The sequence below is a fragment of the Juglans microcarpa x Juglans regia genome, chromosome 7D (assembly GCF_004785595.1).
Source record: "Juglans microcarpa x Juglans regia isolate MS1-56 chromosome 7D, Jm3101_v1.0, whole genome shotgun sequence".
In the NCBI taxonomy this organism is placed as follows: Eukaryota; Viridiplantae; Streptophyta; class Magnoliopsida; order Fagales; family Juglandaceae; genus Juglans; species Juglans microcarpa x Juglans regia.
The window spans coordinates 4,364,262-4,387,001 of record NC_054606.1 but is presented as its reverse complement, the minus strand read 5'-3'; the positions used below and the strand labels follow the sequence as shown (position 1 = coordinate 4,387,001).

General features: G+C 35.5%; 4 protein-coding genes across 6 annotated transcripts; 2 read left to right on the top strand and 2 right to left on the bottom strand.

Annotated features, from left to right (window-relative positions):
* Positions 1–786: 786 nt before the first annotated feature.
* On the top strand, positions 787–8,136 carry LOC121238751 (cyclin-C1-2-like). 3 transcript variants are annotated; one of them, XM_041135764.1, is made up of 9 exons: positions 787–1,013; positions 1,147–1,246; positions 2,105–2,144; positions 3,228–3,272; positions 4,439–4,557; positions 4,672–4,795; positions 5,524–5,574; positions 6,729–6,879; positions 7,729–8,136. In XM_041135764.1, the coding sequence occupies exons 2-9, from the start codon at positions 1,231–1,233 to the stop codon at positions 7,831–7,833; spliced, it is 651 nt and encodes a 216-aa protein (XP_040991698.1). In that variant the 5' UTR covers positions 787–1,013; positions 1,147–1,230; the 3' UTR covers positions 7,834–8,136. The 3 variants fall into 3 exon arrangements, with proteins under 3 accessions (XP_040991698.1, XP_040991696.1, XP_040991697.1); XM_041135762.1 differs by having other exon boundaries at positions 1,140–1,246; XM_041135763.1 differs by having other exon boundaries at positions 788–1,013; positions 1,140–1,246; positions 6,732–6,879.
* A 611-nt stretch (positions 8,137–8,747) lies between these two features.
* Positions 8,748–10,846, bottom strand: LOC121238753 (SKI/DACH domain-containing protein 1-like). The gene is made up of 3 exons (XM_041135765.1): positions 10,387–10,846; positions 9,273–9,391; positions 8,748–9,167 (listed from the first exon to the last, which is right to left on the bottom strand). The coding sequence occupies exons 1-3, from the start codon at positions 10,698–10,700 to the stop codon at positions 9,133–9,135; spliced, it is 468 nt and encodes a 155-aa protein (XP_040991699.1). The 5' UTR covers positions 10,701–10,846; the 3' UTR covers positions 8,748–9,132.
* Positions 10,847–13,250: 2,404 nt separating this feature from the next.
* Positions 13,251–16,567, top strand: LOC121238748 (GTP cyclohydrolase 1-like). Its single transcript, XM_041135759.1, has 2 exons — positions 13,251–14,234; positions 15,110–16,567. Exons 1-2 carry the CDS (start codon positions 14,021–14,023, stop codon positions 16,303–16,305), a joined length of 1,410 nt encoding a protein of 469 aa, XP_040991693.1. The 5' UTR covers positions 13,251–14,020; the 3' UTR covers positions 16,306–16,567.
* Positions 16,568–16,818: 251 nt separating this feature from the next.
* On the bottom strand, positions 16,819–22,721 carry LOC121238749. The gene is made up of 9 exons (XM_041135760.1): positions 22,563–22,721; positions 22,296–22,362; positions 21,651–21,866; positions 20,835–21,016; positions 20,528–20,699; positions 20,232–20,443; positions 18,797–18,922; positions 18,578–18,681; positions 16,819–17,253 (listed from the first exon to the last, which is right to left on the bottom strand). The coding sequence occupies exons 1-9, from the start codon at positions 22,600–22,602 to the stop codon at positions 17,065–17,067; spliced, it is 1,308 nt and encodes a 435-aa protein (XP_040991694.1). The 5' UTR covers positions 22,603–22,721; the 3' UTR covers positions 16,819–17,064.
* Between the last annotated feature and the right edge of the window lie 19 nt (positions 22,722–22,740).

The window sequence follows — 22,740 nt, the reverse complement described above, 5'->3', positions numbered from 1 at the left end:
ATAATTGAAAAATGTTTGGGTCCCATCAATAATTGATTTTTTTTTAATGATGATTTTATTTATATATAATAGTGTTAAATATAATAGTGATTTTATTTTGTATTTATATATAATAGTGATAAATATTATAATATTTTTTTTCTTTACTCTCTCTCTCTCTCTCTCTCCTTTGGCTCGATTCTCCCCCACGCCTGGTTCTCTTTCAGCCCAGTTTGGCACCACCGTACGTTGCCTAGCCTCACCGCCACCACCGGCGACTCCCCCTTACGCTGGCGACCAAGCCAGCTACCACCGATCTCCCCTACGCGCAACCCTCTCTCTCTTCTGCAGTAACCCAACTGAAATGGGTGAAACCCATTTCTCTCTACTTGCGCCACCGTACACGGCCACTCAACCTCACCGCCACCACCGGTGAGTCCCCCTCACGCCAGCCACCAAGCCAACCAGCACTGATCTCCTCCACGCGCAGCTCTCTCTCTCCTGTAGTAATCCAACCGAAATGAGTTTCTCCCATTTCTGTTCACTTGCACCGCCGTACACGACCACCCAGACCACCGCACCTCCACCACCTCTCGCAGACCCAGTCACCATGAACTTTCATCTCCCTCTCCGTCGCACACTATCATTTGCATGTGAGTAGTGAACTCTCGACTCATAGTGAAATATAATGGAGAGATTTTGTTCAAACTACTTCAAATGTGTTTGGCATGTGGAGTCTCTTTATCTATATAAAAATATTTAGAATGTGTTGAGAAGCGTTGGTTATCGAAACACGTTAGAATTGGACCAACTCTTTTTATTGTTTTAACAAAACAATAAAATAGATGCGAAAAAAAGGCGGAAACCGAAACGGAGCGCCCCCCGAACTTCCGCTCGCCGCAGAACAGCATCCTTTTTAGGCTAGCTGGATCTTGATCGATCGAAACAACTTTTGACTTTCCGTTGAGGACTCACGGGAACTTTCTGGTCCCTGATCCAAAAATGGCTGCCAATTTCTGGACATCCTCTCACTAGTACGTTTCCAACATACCCTCTTTTCATTTTATTTACTGTGTTTTCTGTGTTTTAGATTTATTTTGGTTGTTTATGCCATTCTTCTTTCGGGTTTCTGAATTTGGGTATGTTTTGTGTTTTTCAAGCAAACAGCTTTTGGATCAGGAAGATGTGGATGTGCTGCACCCACTCGACAAAGACAAAGGCATCACTCTTGAGGATTTCAAGCTTATTAAGATGCACATGGCCAATTGTAAGATCTCTCTCTCTCTCTCTCTCTCTCTCTCAAACGCACACTTTATGTTGGATTTCACTCCATTATTTTGCTTTTGTTTTGATGGATTTCATCTGGATTTCAGCTTCTTTAAGTAATTCTCTGTGCTTTTCCCCTTCTTTCTTTTAATTGCAGAAAATTTTGATCGTTCGTGCTGGAATTGTTACTTTACACTTTAATGCCCTTTGTCTGGACAAAGTTTATCTCAGTATACTACGGTCTTTTCGTATATGGTGGATCGAGGTTTTCGTTTTTTCCCCACCAAGAACTGCATCAAGACTGACTGCTGAAAATTGCATCTGCTAAGACTGCTATAACGGAAAATTGAAATCATAATTAGGGTAGTGATTAAACATGACAAGAGATTGTTAACTACATCAATAGAAAGTTGACTGTGTTTTATTGAGAATTGTTGCTTTCCTGGTGCAGTGCACCTTTATATGATAGGTTTCTAAAAGACTTGAGACTACGAGACAAGATGCATACATTTTTTAGTATATGCTTATCAACTTGTCACTTGGAGTTGCATATGCTATTAGAGACATAAGGGGAAATGGTATTTTTTGTTCGCCCTCTCTCTCATGTGCACATGTGTGTTTTATTGTAATTGGATTTTGCTGTTATCAACTTGTAATTTATTGGTTTGATACCGTCTCTTGCAGTTCTTGATTTTATGGATTTCTTTGTCGATTGTGAATTTGTTGATTCATAGAATTATAACTCCTGTATTTCTTGAACGTCCCTTGAAATGCATTGCGCATATGTGCTCCTGCTAATAATGTTGCTATAATATCTACATTATTTTAAAAGTTCACTTTTTTATTGGCTTGTTTTCAGATATATGGAAATTGGCTCAATATGTTAAAGTGAGGCAAAGGTTTGAACTAATCTTTTAATCTTACCGAAACCATTACCTATATGTTCATAATTTATGCTTTTAAAAAAAAAATACAAGTAGAACTGCCTTTTCTTTTCCCCTGCTTAGATGGTTCTTGAAGTCTTGATTCACATATAACTTGTACAATCTTTGCCTGGTAGTAAGATGACCTGTGAACCACGATGCATGGCTAATTTAAGTAAACACCAATGTCAACATTCAGATAGAAAATAATAGTGTTTAGAATTGATCAAAGCTTGTTTTGACTGATGGGGAAAATAAGGGTTACTGACTCATTTGAACCTCTCTAGTCTTGATGTCAGGCCTCGTTTGGATGTTGAGATGAGATGAAAAATTTGTGAATAGTAGTGAAATGGTTTGAATTAAGATATTTTATGGGGTTTTGGGAAATGAGAGAAAAAGTTGAATAAAAATATTATAAAGTTAAAATATTGTTAGAATATAATTTTTTAATATAATTTTTGTTTTGGAATTTGAAAAAATTGAATTGTTTTTTGTGTTTTGTTTGGAAGTTTGGGAAAGTTGTAATGATTAGATAATGATTAGATGAAAAAGTTGAAAATTTAAAATTAAAAAATATTTGTGTTTGAGTGATGCTTAGATGTTGAGATGAGATGAGTTGAGATTTCTCATCTCACCTCAACATCCAAACGGGGCCGATCTACTTCTGAAATTTATTCACATATTCTCAACTTTATTGACTTATAAGCAAGTACCTCCTACCACTACTGATGCTAGAATTTGTGAATACAAATGGAACAAAATTATTTTGTTTCTAAGAATTTTTTTTGATAAGTAAGAGATAAATATTATTGATATGAATGAAATAGGCATGGCTCATGTACACAGAAAGTATACAAAAGAACACCTAGATACATTCTGAGAATTTTTGTTTCTAAGAATTGTGGGGTGATTAGGTACTATTGTATCCTTCAGGACCTCATGACAACAGTTAATTCTCAGTAATTTGGTTTGTTAACTTTACAAAATTGGTGTAGAAAGGTAGATTAGACTATTTTCACCACTCAGTTAAATCTCTAATATACTGGTCAATTGTTTCAGGGTGGTAGCTACTGCAGTAGCATATATGAGACGCGTTTACACCAGGTACCCAAGCAATTACCTGATGATGAAAAATAAGCTCAATTAGTGACGACAAGCTTCTGGCTTTTTGTTTGCTTTTCATCCAAGTAACAACTATCATTTGAATTTGTGGTACCTGTTGATAATTGGGTATTGCCAGTTCATTGTATTTTTTGATTCTGGTTAATAGCCTAAATACTGACTTTTTTACATAACCAAAACTTTTTACAATCCACTTTTTCCTATCCTTCAAAATATATCACCAAAATCCACTTTTTCTATTTTACATACTGACTTTTACAATATACCATACATCAGCTTATTTATTTTTTCTTTATATCATTTAAATATTATACTTTTTAATACATTCGATTCATTTCAAATAAAATAAAAAGTAGAAAGTAGATAAAGAAATGAATAAAAAGTAGAGAGATAAATGAATTAAATATTTATACAAGTGTGAATAGTGTTCCATAGATGTAGAGATGGTACTGTAGCAAACTGGATATTAGTTATAAAATACATAATCCGGGCTATATTGAGCTATTTCCTTCAAATTTTACAAAAACATGGGTTTCTGTAACTATACTCTACTTTGTGTACTGTACATGTCTCTTCATTACAAACTGTACGTAGTAATCCTCCATCAGTGGCTATACTCATCTTTGGCTATACACAGCATAAAATAAATTAATGGGGCAATGCTGGTTTTGCAACTTGTTCACAGCCTAAGTGCGAAGCAATAGTTGCATGCTTATAAAGATGTAAATACTTCATTCTGGTGTATCATATGGACAAATACATGGTCTCTCTGGGTCCCATTGAATTTCATTTAGAATAGCAGAATTACAATGTTCATGTTGATTCTTAGTACAAGTGAAAGGATAAACTGAGTTTGAGACCTGCTACATGTGGTTTTTGTTTGACCAAATTTGGGAGATAGTTTTTGCTTGGTGGTGGCTTATCATGTCCTTCTCTCCTGCTAAATTGCTCTTAAATATTTGGAAGGACATTATTTTCTGAGTATTTTCTTTTTCTCAAGAATTTTTTGACTCAGTTTTGCATACAAGCACTTGGATTGCTTTATATGTTGTCATTTGGGTATCCTCTTAGAAGAAAGCAGATTCAGACACCTTTTACACCCTGTTGTGTGGCTGCTTGCTAAGCTTAACAGCCTTTTGTTCTCACAGAAAGAGTATGACAGAATATGATCCACGCCTTGTTGCTCCAACCTGCTTGTACCTGGCGTCTAAAGCAGAAGAAAGCACAGTGCAGGCCAGGCTTCTTGTGTTTTACCACAAGAAATTATGTAATTACTTGATACTGAACTTAATAGTTAAATCAGTGGAGTTCCTAACAAATTCAATGGTTGACATTTAGGCAGTGTGTGAAGTTCTTAGAACCCTCCTTTTCTGTTTCACAGGTGCTGATGAAAAGTATAGGTATGATAGGTATGAGATCAAGGACATCCTTGAAATGGAAATGAAGATTTTAGAAGCACTCAATTATTATTTAGTTGTATTCCATCCTTACCGAGCATTGTCTCAGTAAGTATTTCATCCCCTTTATCAGGTATCTTTAGCTAATTCAGGTTGGTTGTAAGATGTTTGGTTTTTTTTTTTTTTTTTTTTTTTGAATTAATCTTTTTAAGTTTAGACTGTAACTGATCAGTGGTCAGCTCCATCAACTTGATGAATTACTTGATTGCTTGAATGTCAGTCTTGGTTTTGACTTGGTGTTATACCTTATTTAAGCTGTAACCACCAGATTTTCAGTTTCCTTTTCATATTTATCTGATACTTGGCACTTATAAAAAAAGCAATTATCTGATACTAGACATTTTGGTTGGAATGTTAATGCAGTTTGTCTTCATATTCTTTGGTACTGCTAGTTGATATCAAACTTTTAAATGACACTTCTAAATTAGGCACATGCCTATGTCCCTATCTCATTCCTGATAACTGTTGATTTCTTGTAATATATTACTTCTACAGTTGTATAGTCCTAGATCTGGGATTTGTATGCTTGCATTCACTTATTGTTACTTTTAATATTACGAGTGTGATTGCAAACTCAGATTTAATTAATCCCAGGCTACCTTAGGTTACTGCCAGAGAGAAGAAAAGTCTACTTTGGTTCCGATGATGCCAATAATGATCTCTGTGTCTGATTTTTTAGACTAGATTGCTCCTTTATCAAAGCTAGTCGTTTGATCTTCTCAATGAGATATCTTCCTCAGTGACAATTGTTCATCCTTTTCTCCTTGCTCTGGTAGGTTGCTTCAGGATGCAGGTCTGAATGATATAAATATGACCCAATTAACTTGGTAAGAGTCAAATTTCCAGCATAGTCAAATTTCTGAGGTGATTGTTGGGACACGTCACCGTGCCCATCTATTCTTTCGTGCCTATCTATTCTTTGTTTTTCTTAATATTTGGGATCAATAAGGTTTTAATATTCATGTTATGTATGTTCCAATTATTTATTTATTTTCTTGCCATTCCCTCAGCATTGCTCACAAGTATAATTGAGATGGGTTCTTAGTTTTCGCTATAGCATTGGGAAAGAGAGAATATAGCATTGGGAAAAAATAAAAGAAAAGAAAAGGAAAAAGGAAGGCTCAATTAGGACCTTGGTGAAAAAAACCCTAGCAAGAGCCTCTCACATTAAAAGCGGGACAAAAAAAGAAGAATTCCGGCCTTGGGATCCTTTGCCGATACAGTAATCTTGGTATTTCATGGATATGCTGTATGATTTTGTCCAAAGCTGTGTTGTCAATCTGTTTTTTTGGTATTTCAATCAATGTTGGATAATTCTGATGCGACATTGACCTTCCTGCCACTATGGCTCACCATACAAGTTTTTTAAAACAGACTGCCATGTCACTTATTTTTTATTAACGCTAGATATAGTCATGGATTGTGCAAGTGCTACGCACTCCTTTTGATAAAGAGTGGGGCCCACCATTAAAAAATTAATTTTTTCATGTGGGTTCCATATATACTCAATTTTTTCAAAATGAGTGTGCAGCAATTGCGCACTATATGACTGCAAATATCATTTCTCCTTATTTTTACCTATTTTTCATCTATCTTAACGGTTATAATTGGATGAGGACTTTATTTGTCAATATTTGGTAGTTGAAGAGTACGATGTGTCATTTGCTTAGAGCGTAAAGTGTAAAACATCTATTTGTTGAAGGATGGAAAGTGTATTTTTTCCAAGATAATTGCTTGTTCCTTTCAAATAATAAAAGTGCGAGAAGTGCTTGACACAGCTGCTTGTGTTAAACATAGTTGTAGCTCCACATTCTCCTCTCACTGTACTCATGGCATGTTTTTCTTTTTCTACCTGCAATCAATTCCGTAGAGTTATTTTGCTTCTTTTTCTACAATATGTTAGCATCTATTGATTTACAAGAACATTTTTTTTTTTATCGGTAAGCATAAATGTGATGTAGCCCTGATGTGTTAAAATTAGCAGGGGACTCGTGAATGACACCTACAAGATGGACCTTATTCTTGTACATCCTCCGCATCTGATTGCTTTAGCATGCATTTATATTGCTAGTGTACTCAGGGAAAAGGATACCACTGCATGGTTTGAAGAGCTTCGTGTTGATATGAATGCGGTAATTTTTCCAAAGCTAATTCTTACTCTTGTCATGGTTTTCTGTCACCTCTTATTCCAATTAATCTGATTAAAACCATAAATTGGCACCCTTTTTGGGAAGGATGTAAAAAGGTGGAACACATTCTAATTAAAAAACGAAAAACAATAATACATGATCATATTTCAGGCGACATGTCTAACTGCCAACTGCCATCTTGAACTTTTAGTTGATTTGCCTCAAAGTCAAAGGCCAAATTGCTTATTATGGAGCATCTTCAAGTAGCCTGTACCCTTTTTAAGCACCAAAACTTCATTAGTATGCCCTTTTCCATGGGTTAAGAGTGTCGTAGCTAAATTGCAGAATCCTTTTTAATATATATTGACTGATAAAAAGACTTTGTAATATATTTACTTTTTTGTATTATTTTCTTTTTCTTTTTCTCTCATTTCATGGGCTATGGGAGACATGCCAAATACTGTGAATAGAAATTGAATGTAGTGCCAAGATCTTTTGGATCAATTGGCAACACCTTGATTTCTCACTAAGAGAACCAATGATCGAATCCCCCTCCCCCATGTATCAAAAAAAAAAATTGAATGTAGTTTCTGATAGGATTGATCCTAGAGGAGTAAAGTGTCATGAAAATTTATCAAGTACAAGTGACAGGTAGGTAATAGTGTCATGAAAATTGCCCATTATTGAAATGCTTCATGAGAACTACCTGTCATTACGTGCCTTGCATGTGTGACCATGTAATTTTATTAACTGCAATAAATTTCCATTGAAGTTATTGTTATGGATTTGCAGCTCATAAAAAGTCCTGATGTGTTCTACTCCCTAAACTATTAATGTGCAAATTTTTGACAGGTAAAAAATATTTCCATGGAGATATTAGACTTCTATGAGAACCACAGAATGATCACGGACGACAGAGTCATTGCTGCTCTCAGCAAGCTAAATTTGAAGGCATAAACGGTTTGTAACTCTGCCTCCTGCGGGAAAATAATGCTATTTCTCTTGCTATGACCAAGATAGAGTTTCTGGTCTATCCCAAACGAAGTAGATGATTGTATTGTTTATTGTATCGGAAACCTATCAACGTGCTCTTTAGCCAAGCAAAGGGTGAGAGAAGAGGTTGTATTACAATATGTAGGAGACATATCCTGTGAGATCAGATAATTGTGTTTCTAAGAGATGATTAATGTAACGAAGTTCACTTTAAAAAGCTAGTTGATCAATCAGTCTCTATGCAAATATGTACCGATTTTATGTAAATTTGGTTTATTTAAAGCTACACACTTACAGATTGACAACATAACTAATTGCCTGGATTTATAATGTGTTTGTAATGTGTTATATGTAAATATATATAATATACGCGAAACCATGGTCTTCTCTTAATCTTAGTGGGATCGAAACTGGCAGAACATATTGGAGATAGAACAGCGTTACCAGTTACAGGAAGCATTCACTTGGAGACAAGTGACTGAACCATAACAGACTACTTGCCTTGAAGATGCAAAGTTTCTCAATATAACAATTAAATAAACTATAAGAAGATATTCCAAATGCATTATTATGTCAAAAAATAAGTGCTTGAAAAACTCAACCATTACAAAGCAGTTAGGCAGCCAGGTTTTTCTGAAAGTTTTCAAGGGTCTTGTAGCTAAAATTGCAAGCATTGTTCTGAAGTGTAACTTGTCTCCAACCGCGCCACTGTGATAAACGTAGGGTCATGATGTGTGATAAATTTCTGGCAGCACTGTTCATTGTGCCGGCAATCTAGCCACTGGTCGCTGTTTTTTCTCTTATTTGTAGTTCCGAGATGAAATATAATAAGGACGTAGGTAAATCTCACTAGCTGGTATGAACTCATAGACCGGATCTTCAACCAAAAATTCTGTCACAATTCGGTCTATGATTGAAATGGTGCATGAAATGACTTACCATGTTGATACCAAAAATCAAGCTTTCAGCGTAAAAAGACGTTGGGACTAAAGATCATGAACAAAAATACAAACTCTCAAGCCTCCAACAGCTACAGAGCTTTAAGGAGTAAATCTACGTTGAGCAATGGCGCATTTGATTTCCACATGAAATTTAATACCATTTCTATCATCTTAACCTCCCAAGTGAGCTCTTGCATCAACAGTATGTATGGACTACAAAAGCATTTCTCGATCAATCTTCCATAAACTCTGCAGCTACCATATGAATTTTCCACAACCTTTCACGTTTCAAATGATTCAAGAATGCCTCCAACTGCTCTATTTATTTTTTTCCTTTCTTCTTAGCCTGCTTTTTCTCTGTGAAACATAAGTACAACACATTACAAGCTAGATTTGTGGGAAGATCTTATATTTAAAAACAATATTTGTGAGGGAACAAAAAACAGAGTAAAAAATTATCACCTAATTTCCTCTTTGCTTCAGATTTCGCAAAGAACTCCCTCCATTCATCAGTCAGAACAAAAACTGGGTCATCGTCCTCTTCCTCTTTTAATTCTTCATAGTTATGCTCTTGTAACATCCTATTTCAACACCACCATGAAAGACCAATTTGGATAAGAAAAAGCAAATGGAAAATATTGTTGTAACTAGTAGGAATCTTTTTGATGCAGAACAATAGAACTAATAATGAATGTGTTTATGCTGATGGCAGAGCTTGTGAATCACTAGTAGACATCAACAAATAAACAAAAAGACATTAGATATCCAAGGATGCTAGTACCATTGCCACAATTGACTTCTTTTGCGCAGTTGAGGAATTGGTTCTCTTCCATATTTTTAGACAAGAAAACTGGCTTGGGCTACACTGAACATGTTCTAATTGACAAAAAAATTCCAAGGTATTCTCTCATTTAGACCAACTAGTCTGAACATTTATAGCACGTTTTATTGAACAATGATCTTAGTTTTGCAGCACCACCGATAATGAAAAGATGCAAAGTGCCAAACTTTCGTAATCATGGCAACCAAAGCAAGCATGAAAATTCAATTGAGAAACAAGTCTCATTAGTCATATAAGTTCAAAAATCAAAGGTCTTGTACAGGAAACAAAACAAATTCCATTGTTTACAAGAGAACTTCCAACAAGGGCTTCTAAAAAAATTCAACAAATTACCTCTTTTTTCCACTTGATCTAGGCGCTAACATTTTTCTCTCAATGAATTATCTCTAACACAACTCTTTTTCCCTCCCTTCAATATGTGTAATAACCACTTGAATCAGGATGTCCAAATACCACCTAAATCAATTCCCAACCCAACCATCTAAAATATAAAAGAAAGAATTTAAGCTCACTTAACTGAGCTCAACTTATCTAATTTTCTATGAAATACAAATATTCTACCTAATTTAGCCTCATTTCAAAAGCCCAATTAACTCCCAAACATAATGATATGCCATTCTATTAAGATATTTTATCTGGTACTCTCAATATTTTGAGAGCAAAAGGCCTTGACATGACAAATAAATGAACGAATCGTATCAAATAGCTGAGAAAAACTGGGTTAGAGCAACTTACGGGGTGGTAAAATCATAAGCTTCTTCACGCCCAGAAGCACACCTATTCAAATCGTTTGGGAGAGGAACGTGACCAGAAGGTTCTGGGTTTCGAGGAAAAGTATTAAAACTGGGGCATATATGGCGGAGACCATTGAATTGGTGATGATGGAGGTGGTGGTGGTGGTGATGGTGATGGAGGTGGAGGTGGTGGTGGTGGCCGTGAGGACAGAAACATAAAGAATGGAAATGGCAGTGATTATGGTGGTGGTGGTGGTGGGCAGGATGAAGAGGAAAGCATGGCCTCCAAGCCTTAGATCCATGAGTAGGATCCATGGATTGGATTGTGAAACAAGTAAATTACTAGGTTTTATAAAGACCTGTGCTCTCAGCTCTGTAAACTGCGTTCGAACAATGAAAACCAAACCTCTGCGCTTTAAAAGAGAAGAAAGGGCAGTCCAGCGGCCAGATTCTTAAATCCCCTATATTATAAAAGATTAGTATTTTATACGAAGGATTTTTAAAGGACATGACATATTCATTACATAATAAAGTGAAAATACTCTTTATAATTTTTTTTAAAAAAAAAAAGTGAAAATACCCTTTATAATTTTTATTTTTTTTTAAAAAGTGAAAATACCCTTTATAATTTTTATTTTTTTTTAAAAAAGTGAAAATACCAGAGTATCTATCTTTCAACAAAATTTAATAATATATATATGTATATATATATTTTACTTTTGAAAATACCTTTTTTTCAACTGTTTGCATCTTATTTAGATTTTCTTTTTCAAAAAGTTTATATGCAGTCACTTTTACATACTCTACTAATATAATTGATTACGTTATTTTTTTAATATAAAATAATTATTTTAATCAATTACATCAATAGAATGCATAAAATATATGTAAAAATAATTATATATAGCAAAACTCTTTCTTTTTTTGATAAAATTAAGAAATATAATAAGAGGATGTTGGTAACACACGTTAAGGATATTCGTATAAATAAAAACAAATTAAAAAAATTAAAATCTAAGAAATATAATTTAAAGATATCTTATCAATTTTCCCATCAATTTTCTTTTCCGTCGATTTAGAGAATAAACGAAGTAATTTTGAGGTTACATATGTGTGCGTATATGTGTTTTTTAATATTTTATTTTGTGTATATAAACAATCATTTTCCTTCCATTGTAAAAGCCCACGTGCATATTACGATTCTTTATATTTTGGAGCATATCTCTCGTCGTCTAATCAACACTCAAACACAACAGTAAGAATTGATAGACTTCACATTCTGTTTTGTTACGAACATAAGAGATATTGAGATTGAGAATCTGAGATATCTGCAACAACTAATAAAGGAAAAAGGTTAGCTCCACGTGGCGGTCATTTTGAGATTGTTAATAGTATCTTATATTATAAAATTATTTTTATTATAAAAAAAATTTAACATATTATTTGATATCACGTTAATTTTTAAATTTATTTTTATAAAAAAAAAATTTATGACTGTAACACTTCTCAATAACTTTAGCCTTTTTTCAAGTTTTGATTTTTGATTATTTTTAATTTTATAATTTTATCTAAGATATTTTCGTTAATAATTTAATTTTAGTAGAAAAAAAAATGAAATGTATATATGTAATTTGTATTCATTCACACTTCCCGAGTACACTGTATTTTTTTTTTTTTTTTGACTGTGAGTACACTGTGATTTGTGATCAAATAAATGAGTACTAATCACTTTGGTTGCCAAAGATGATGAAGGGAACACCTATCATCTTGATTCATACAATACAAAGACTAGAACATGACCAGGAGACGATGCAATGCCAATGCAACGGAAGCATTGACCGAAGGCTGCTCCCTGTTCCTTTGATGTATTTAATTATTTCATAAAATGCAACCCACCTTTACCTGTCATTGACTAATATTCATTCTCTTATCTTTACATTTGGGTGGTTGGTGGAGTGATATATGAGTAAAGTGGGATTAAAGCAGCCTCGAATTCTTGTCAAGTTTCGAGTGAGAGACATATCAATGTAGGGAAATGCTTTTCCCACGTAAGGTGGTCACCGATGGTGGCCACCGATTGAATTTTTTTATTTTTATTTTTTTTACTTAATTGTTAAGTAAGGATTTTAAAATGAATTTATGAATTTTATTTTTTAAAAAAAATATTTAATGAATTTAAAAAATATTTGAAAAAAAATACAATTTTTCTTTTGCCCATTCGATGAGTGTTTCGGTGGCCTCCTTCTGTGGGATCCCACAACATATTATTCGTATTTGGAATAACTTCAAATAATTAATAAATATTGTAGGACCTACTTTATATATTTATCTATTTCTCATTTAACACCGGAAGTTTTTATGTTAAAACTTACACCTTATCATTTATAGATGTTAAGTAAATTTATCAAATAACATTAAATACACCCCATAAGTGTTGTGGAATGGACCTTTTATGCGCAAACGCTCTTGTTTAAATTTGAGGAAATTTTCTGTCAAAATTAGAAATTATCATTAATAGCTGAGCCTGTGAAGTAAGTTGATGAGACCTTGACGCAACGCTCGTCTAAATTTGAGGAAATTTTTCACGTGAAAGTTGAGAATCACCATGTCTTTATAATCGCTGTTAAGTAAGTTTGATTAAATAGCATTAAATACAGCATAATAAACATCGTGGAAATGACTTTACTACTATAAATGGTTTAAAACTTACGTCCTGAAATTATAAAATACCAACTCGTACCAAATGAAATACCACCTTAGAGTTACGTGTCTAATGCACTGACGTTAAAAGAATGGTATAAATCCTAAATTTGACGTTGGTGGGTTGGTGGAGTGTACCATTCTCTTCCCTACCACGCATCTATGTTGGTATTTGGATCCCACCATACTTTACACTTTAGGCTGCGTAGAAAACCAAGCACCTCCAAAGTTCCAACCCACCATTTTAGCTCACAGCACACCACAGCTTTCTGGTCCTCCCTCTTATGTTTATTTATTTGTTATTAAGGGAAGTAGAGCAGACGTAGGAAAATGAGAAGAAAATAAAGAAGGGGAATTTGATGTGATTTGCGTACCGACCCTGATCCTCCGCTGTCGTACAATATGCACCTCGTTTTCACTTTCTTTATGGGTGCAAAGTGAGGCCCATTTTCATGCTGAGAGAAATCTAAGAATCAACACATTCCAAAGATCAGCGGCATTCCTACGTTTCTCTGCCCAATTGCATCCATCCTCCCTCTCCCTCTCTCCCCTTTTATACCCGTTTTCTTCTTGAATTGGTTTGATCCGTGCGCCCCTCTTCTTATTCCTCTGCGTAGCTAATATCTTGGATATTCTTATTTTCAATACTCTGTATCTTACCTATCGCAAGATTGGTTCGGATCATTTTGATGCGGGCAGCTTAAATTTTGAATATTTTTATCGGTTCTTTATCAGGTTCGGGTTTGTTTGAGAACTTATCCAGATCCTGCACGACCTACCTTTCCTTTGCCCTTATTCTTCACTTGGGTGCCTCCAATTTTAAATTTTCGTGCTGATTATTGCTGAATTTGGTTATTAGGAGGATTTATTTCAGTTCGTTTGTTGAAATTTGGTAACTGGGGGTCTGTGTTAGTTGGGGGATTTGAGGTGTGTCAATGGGCGCTTTGGAAGAGGTACACTTCGACGTGGAGCTTGAGAATGAAGTGAAACTGGGTTGCACTCAGCTGGGATTTGAAGCAGAGCCGGAGACTATAGACATTGAGGATGCTGTGAAAGTTCTGTTGCGGGGTTTAGGGGAGGATGTTAACAGGGAAGGTCTCAGGAAGACCCCTCTTCGCGTCGCCAAGGCCCTTAGAGAAGGAACCAGAGGTGCTTTTCTGTGCCTTCACCTTGTTCAACCGTCCCTTTTTTCATAACTGATTATAAGTTAGTTTGTTCAGATTTATTGCACTTGAATCTTATCATCTTGACGTATTATCACCTGTAATGAACCACTAGAATAGGTAAAATTTTGACATTCTCGTTGTTTGGTTCTTTCTTTTTTATACCAATCATTTTAAACCAGAGCATTCTATTTATAAGCTCCGCACACCACAATTTTTTTTTTATTTTTTTTATTTTTTTTTCTTAAAATAATTGAATTCTTCTATTCATCATCTATATACCACACATTTGATAAGAGAAAAAAATAAAAAAATCACAAAAATGATATGTGTGGTGTACGAGGCTTATGAATATAATTTTTCTTTAAACTATGCACGTTGATACTGTTCACTTTTTAACATACTGTTCACTGATAAAAGATTCTCAACAATCAACGTCTTGCTATTTTATGCCAATCATTTTACGCTTTGCATGTTGATAGTACACAATTGCTGTCCTAGTATGTTTCTTAATGAAGAACGTTGAGTTTCTGAAATGGTGATAGGTGTATATACTTGTTCATGCTTTTGTTGCTCTCCTCAACGAATTCAGTGATGCCTTTTGATTTATGTTCCTTTTTGGCCAGATGTCCTCGGTTCTAGTCCTACACGGATCTCTTTCTTCATTCTTTTTGACTAAAATGGTTATCATAGGTTATTTTGCTGCAAATGCAAGATATGAATAAAGTATCTATTTTCAAAAAAGAAAAGAAGAATACTTAATTATCAAAAAATGTTTTTGTCATCTAAAATACCTTGCCCACCTTGATATGAAGCCCTGACTTCAAATTACTTAATACTATATCTTTGTTACTAATATAGGTTATCGACAAAAGGTGAACGAAATTGTCCAAGGTGCTTTATTCCCTGAAGCTGGTCTGGATAGTGGAGTTGGTCATGCTGGAGGTGTGGGTGGACTTGTGATTGTTCGAGATCTTGACCTCTTCTCATACTGTGAGTCATGCTTGCTTCCATTTCAGGTGAAGTGTCATGTGGGTTATGTCCCATCTGGTCAACGAGTTGTTGGCTTAAGTAAGCTTTCCCGAGTAGCTGATGTATTTGGAAAACGCCTCCAAGACCCACAGCGTCTGGCAAATGAAATTTGCTCAGCATTGCACCATGCCATCAAACCAGCAGGCGTTGCTGTCATTCTCCAATGTTTGCACATCCGTTTCCCTATCATGGGATCTGTCTTTCTTGAGTCCAATCACCAAGGATGGGTAACGGTTCGGGTTTGTTCAGGTTCAGGAGTTTTTGAAAATGAGTGTGCAGAAATTTGGGGTGATTTTTTGAGTCTTCTGAAATCTCGAGGCATAGATATGGAGAAAAATCATAGAAGAGATTCACATGATCAATGTTGGTGCCCATCACAATCTTCCTCAGGTGAGAAACCCTCCTCTGACAATGGACCAGCCAATCCAGCCATGGTTACTGCAGTAGCTTCAATTCTCAGGTCTCTGGGTGAGGATCCATTGAGGAAAGAGCTTTTAGCAACTCCTTGTCGTTTTGTGAAGTGGCTAGTGAACTTCCAAAATAGTAATTTGGAGATGAAGCAGAACGGCTTTGCTGGTGGTAGGATGGATCTTCGTACACCCCATGGAGAAGTCACCCGGTATGAAAAGCAGATCCATTCTGAGCTGAATTTGTCGTTTTGGTCTCAGTGTGAGCATCATTTACTTCCTTTTCATGGTGTGGTGCATATAGGATACCTCAGTACCGAAGGATTCAATCCCATTGCAAAATCCCTGTTACAGTCGATAGTACATTTTTATGGTTTCAAACTCCAAGTACAGGAAAGACTCACCAGGCAGATTGCGGAGAGCGTTTCATCGCTGTTAGGTGGAGATGTAATGGTAGTTGTGGAGGCTAACCACACCTGTATGATATCTAGAGGGATTGAGAAGTTTGGAAGTAGTACGGCTACAATTGCTGAAATGGGCCTATTTTCAACTGATCCTGCTGCAAGGGCTATATTTTTGCAGAGCATTCCAAACACTTCTACACCTGTAGGACGATGATTCTTTCTGAATCTGACTCCTCTAATTAAAGCCTTTCTGATCTCAGGTATAGATCCTGTCATTCCTTTGCCTTTGTGGTGCAGGTATGACAGGTATAGGTAGTTGTGTTGAATCTTCTCAAAGACTTGGAGACAAGTTTTGTCTTGCTCTCAAGTTTTGTGTCAGTGGTGCAGATAATTTGCACTTGAATGGAAATGCTATGATTACAAGTATCTTAGAATAAAAATTTTAGCTCAGCCGTACTCCGGAAGAGAATTTTCAAGGGCATGCTATTGTTTCCATACTGATTTTTTGAACAAATCTTCACAGCAAACCCTCGAACGAAGCCAGTTTAGCGGATTAGCTTATTAAGCTCTCACTCTGTTACTGCTATTTAAGCTCGCAAAGACCTTTACGTGTTTCAAAATTAGCTTATTCTGTAAACTAAAATAAAACTAGACAATAGAACAAAAAATATGGTGTCTATTTATGTGTTTGCCCTATGGAAATCAAATGCATTAAGCTGATTTTTTGTAGGTTAAGTATGTATTCAGTTATATGGTTATGAAAAGGACATATGTCCATCACAATATAGGCAATTTGCAAAGACTACTTACCAGAGAAGAAAAGATAAGGATATAAAAACCAACACAATATCATATATATATATATATATATATATGTATCGCGCGTGTGTTACGTGCGTGCACGAGTGTGTGTATATGCATGTATGTATGTATGTATATATAGACATGGAAGCATTCTTGTTTGTAGCATATTCTACTCCAACCACAAGTGCCGAATTGCATGCCAATTTATTTCTTGTTTAGGAGAAGGTTTGTGAGCTTTTCGATGAGCCTTTCCTCGATGGACATGGTGAATATGGGCATGGTGCGCATAAGCTGAGATGATGACAATCCCCAGGGTTATTAATATCAATATACATGCAGATGGAGATAGTGTCCCAACCTGCATATAAATTTCCACAATCAGCATACCTTCTGAGGCAGCACTACAGTTGATAATCGAAGTTAGCAATGGCCATACTAAAATGTTAATTTTTTGAGCTGTAGAAATTGCCACAAGTTTTAATCTGAACCAGCAAAAGCCAGTGAATTTATTTGCACATACCTCTTCAGGCAACTGAAAATTTGTCAAATTTATATAAACTTCCATACAGATTTTAGGCTCAGTTCTAGGCCATTCTAAAACCCCAGATTACTATTACAAAATACCATATTGAGACTCTGGTTCCCTACCTAAGCCCTAAGGCACGCACATGGACAGCATCATACACAGAACACGCAAGTAATAAAATATTGATAGAAACTTGGACAATACTCCTACCACAACTAAAATGAACTAACGTTAATGGCCATGCTGTCCTCTTCACCCTATATATAATAACTTATCTTAAATATTGAGTCATGCATCACCCAGCAAGACCAACAAGAAAGTTCACATTTGACCTTGACTAAAATAATTTAATCAATCTTCAATATGCTGCAAAGTTCAAATTCAATCAAAATCTCACCAAACAACCTTCACCAGCATGAAGTTGTCTCACCTCAGGTCGACTAAATTTATCCATAGTATGACATATCAGGCTACTAAGTATAAAGGCATGGTTGTTTCCACATGATGAAAATCAAACCACTCAATAATATAAAGACCCTTTGAACATCTTAATGCAACATAGACCTACATATATAACAAGTAAACTGCAGTTAAATTTATTTGAACCAATGCTACTACCATCCGCATAAATGGGAATTTCAAGTCAACTTTCTAGATGAGGAAATTTTAAATTGCAACACAACTTCAGAGTTTTTTCACTGCCCATACAGCAGCATACTACCAAAAAAGGAAAGAATTTGAGTGGAAAATGAAATATATATCCAGAAAAAAAAAAAGAAAAAAAAAAGAGAGATTAGAAAAAGAGAAGAACCGAGTGATAAAAAACAGCATTGGATGTAGTGCTGTTAAATTGTTAATACTGGAATTTCAGAATCCAGCAAGTTGTTCAGGAATCAAATCATCCTGATCTTGGGTATAGAATTGTTTGTAAAGTATGACGTCATTGTAAACATACTAGAATTCCACAAACTTATTCAATTAGGTGCTTATAAACTAGAGAATTCCCCCACGATGCAGAAGAATAAGGAATTCATGCCATGCCACATACACTGCCACTTTGGAGATAAGAAAAATCCGAATGCCCCCGAAAGGATTGAAACTCTTGAGGTCAATATATATATATATATAAAAAAAAAAAAAGAGTAAAAGACTACACCTTATTCATAATCCAGCTCTTACGAGGAAGATTCTTATCAGCGCGCTCAAGGGAAAAGTGTAGCATGTCAATTATTGTCAAATCAGTAACTGGATCAGAGCTTTCTGTAAGCACAAAGGGAAATAATAAACCAAAAAATTATAATCTCTCTCTAAGCAAGACACCAGCATCACAATTCTTTTTCTTTTCTAGTAAAAAAGGAGCTAGATTAACTGTCACCTGGAATGTCAAAAATCTGTTTTGCAGGTGGAATACCCAGCAACTCTCCCAAATAGACACGGATGCGAGCACGGTCTGACAGCGAAAGTAGATCACCATGGGTAACAACAACAACAGGCTTGTCATCTGTAAGTAATATAGGAGTATTCAGCCATCATTACCAAGCAATCACATCTGCTCACCATGGGCAACAACACATTATATCTTTTCTGACCGGCTTATGGCTGCAGCAGTCAGCATCTATACTTAAGTAGCTTCATTCTATCATATAACATGTAAATTATGGGATCTTTTCTGACCAAGCTACAGTCTGAAGAAAAAATAACCACTCAGTTATTATTCCACCAACACAAGCCTTATGTCCCTCCAAGTCTTCAACCTTTTATTACAATCTTCTTATTGTAAGTAAGAGGCAAGTCTCAAATATCTCATAATCCTGCAGAGTTCACTTTGACGCTGATAATGGACCCAAGAGAGTGTTTCTTTCAAAGGTGAATCATACTTCAGCCACACATGATACAGAGTGAATTCAATTTGTCGACATTTGGTTTCAAAAGTAAAACTTTATTGACTTGAGATTTTTCTCTTAGCATGAAAAAAATTTATGCCAACAAATATAATGATGCAACAATTACACAAAACGCAGGTGGTAAGATGCCCTTCTCCTAAAGACTGAGTGGGTAAAGTCCACTTTTCCAAATCACAGATGTATTTTTCTTGAAACACATAATTTTCTGATTTCACATGAAAGATTTGAAGGTAGATTTTAAAGAATGGTAACAGAGCAGAGCATCACTTTTAGGCAAGGGCATGGAAGGTTTAATTTTTCAGTCAAAATCTTGACAGTAATGTCTCTATTAGATTCTCGGGTTGAAATATGGGAAAACTCCATTCAATTCTCGATGGGAACGGAGTTACACAATTGACAATAAAAAATTGTTACATACCATGAGTGGAAAAGGTGAAATTAACCCTTTTTCTAACATGAGAATTTGTGATTCCATCAATTGAATTGGAAACACATTCAGTAGGAAAGAATACATTAAAAGGATAAGGAAATTAGCTCATCAAGCAAAAACTGATTTGCTTAAAGCCCCTTATCATCACCTTATGTGATCCTGACTCTCATTCTGTTAAATTATTCTCGTTGATTCCTGGAATGTTAGTCTTATATTTCAACACCAGATATTTTGGTTCTATTTTTGTTGAGGAGATGTATGAAATAAGCCTCCACTTCAATATTATAAGCTTCTTTGGCCAGTACCATAAGGATGTCCTGTCGATAGAAAGTGTATTATTTTCCCTCGTAGTACTGTATTTATAAATTTTTGAACACAACAAAACACTAGTGCCAAGAAGTTCCCATGGTAAAAAATATTTGCATGAAGTTCAAAAAGACGTTAACACAGAAAAGGAATCAAGGATGTCCTAATACCTTTGAATGACAAGTATGGGCAGCTAAACGCTGCAGCAACAGTCCGGGTATACTTCAAGTCTGACTCATCATTACTATCCATTGATTTCAAAACAGAAATTCCATTTACAACAACTATGACAGAGTTGACCATTCTGACCTCCCTTGACAGGAAAATGTTCCAGTGAGCATTGCCCTTCATACTGGTTCTTAAACTTGCACTATCAGAATCCCTGAGAAGCAATTTACAGACAGGAATTGATTGAATAATAAACAAATCATAAAACCCTATAAGTGCTTTACTCCAAAAGTCAGACCTGACAACTGGATCCCCATGACGAACACCCTTTGTCATCCACCGCTTTAGCATTTCAGTGTTCTCAGATGAATCATCAGACAAACTGCGTGTGTCAAAAAGACAAAACGACATGGAGCCTTTTGGAATCATATATCCCTGAAGGAAGTGGGTCCCATCCCCGACAGATGTATCTGGCACAACAATCAAAGAGATTGGAACTATAGAAATAAATGACTAAATTTATCCCCTTATCCTAGGAAAATGCAAAGAAGGCATCCTTATAAGGTTCACATCTGGCATTCAAATCAAATTACATAGAATCATACATGATACTTGTGCTCTTTCTGAAGCAAACTTATCTTCGTCAAACACCTTGGAGATCTTATTTACAAGACTGCTTTTCCCAGATCCTTTAGGACCAATTAATATGAGTGAAGTTGTCTTCGGGACATCATAATCAGCCAATTGCAAGCCGCCCACGTTCTCAATCCATGCTCCAGGTGTGTAGCTGTGAAGGATAATCTACCATGTCATTTCGTACTAAGCATAATATTGGTCTCTAGCACAATGAAAAACAAAGTCTTTAAGGATTGTTATGACTTTTTTAGTGCATGACAACAATTTTTAATGTATTGTAGTTTCGTGGTAATCAAAAGAGGACCTACCCTTAAACAAATCCTCTTCCAGAAATACTTGTATAATTTTTATCAATCTTTTCAACTTGTTTACATTGTTTTTTACCAAACAAGCATGGCTTGACAAAAGAGAAGTGCATTCTCTCAAATTTTCAGTTTCTGCTTGAGTGAGAGCGTATATCCTGTACTTTGATAGGCTTTATTAGACTCTTATGTAGAGAACAGGAAAATTGAACCTTAACCTCTTATTCACAATAAACAAGAAATTCATTTTTCATTCCTAAGGGAATATAAAACTATGTTTTACATGCTAACAAGCATTGGAGAAAACCAAACAACTTCATACTAATGAAATCGAATAAAAAATAAACCGCTGTAACAACGCCAGAAAAGCTTTTTTCTGAAATAAAAAATGGCCTAGACCTACTCATTTAAATACATACTTCATCTACCACAACTACCCTTTTTAAGACTGCAAAAATTTCCACTAAACTATTACATTAGTACCTCAAGATTTTGCTCTTCGTCTCTTTCAAATTCTCGCTACGAATCCTCAATTCATTATAACTCTGCAGGACTTCTCTATAACAACTGTTTCTTCTCCTGGCCTCAAAATCCAAAGATGCGGGAGAAAACTGACTGCAAACTTCGTCAAATTCCTTAAAAACCATCAAACTGTCTGCGTTGTCAGTTCCATCCTCAACTTTCATGCTTATATTATCCCTGTCCCATTAAAAACCAGAAACTCATTCAAACTTCCAACAGCACAGCACAACTTTCCGATAAACCATGTATATTTTGTCTTTAAAGAAAAATTGAGGTAAATTAGTCTTTTTATAAGTAGAAATTGAGGCAATGTAATAAAAAAAATGAAAACTTAGCGTTTAGTACTTGAGAGATTGACTCTCGCAGTGAGCCTAAGACAACCAAATACGGTCAAGTAAGTTTATAAGGTTCTCCGCAAACCAAAATAATAGACAACACATAATTTTGAGGCTCTTTTTTATAACAACGATCTTGGGGTTCTTTTTCTTTTTTTGCGATAAGTCAATTCAGAGGAGTCCACTTTCCTCAATTTCTCTACAAATAAACAGAGAGTTAGGGAAAGAAAATGATCTCAAAGAAGAAAGGAATATACTCCTATCAACATGCCTAAGAAAAGTAGGGGCTTGTGATGGCACTTGTGAGAAGTCTTGCTCCAGCGAGGACGAATCTTCCTCTGCAGAATCAGAAAGTGCGATTGGTTATTACAATCCCATAATCGGCTTACAATCACAAATGCCCAGTTTGTATTCGTAAAATTCCGAGAGAAAAAGCGAGAGAAAAGCTAAGAAATGGCTTCTTTCCTAAAGATATATTCTAGCATGTCAAATTTTCCAGAGAACCAAACGCTGGGAAATTGAAAGAGAGAGTATGTACCAGAAGTAGAAGTTGGAGGGATGATCGCATCACCACCCATGCTTGCTTGCTTGCGAGAGAGAGAGAGAGAGAGAGAGAGGTGTGTGTGATTGAACTGCGGGCTGTATTTTCTTCTGCACTAAGTTTAGAGTAAAAAAAACACTGAATTGAGGCCTTGAGGGGGTGGTTAACGAAGGAC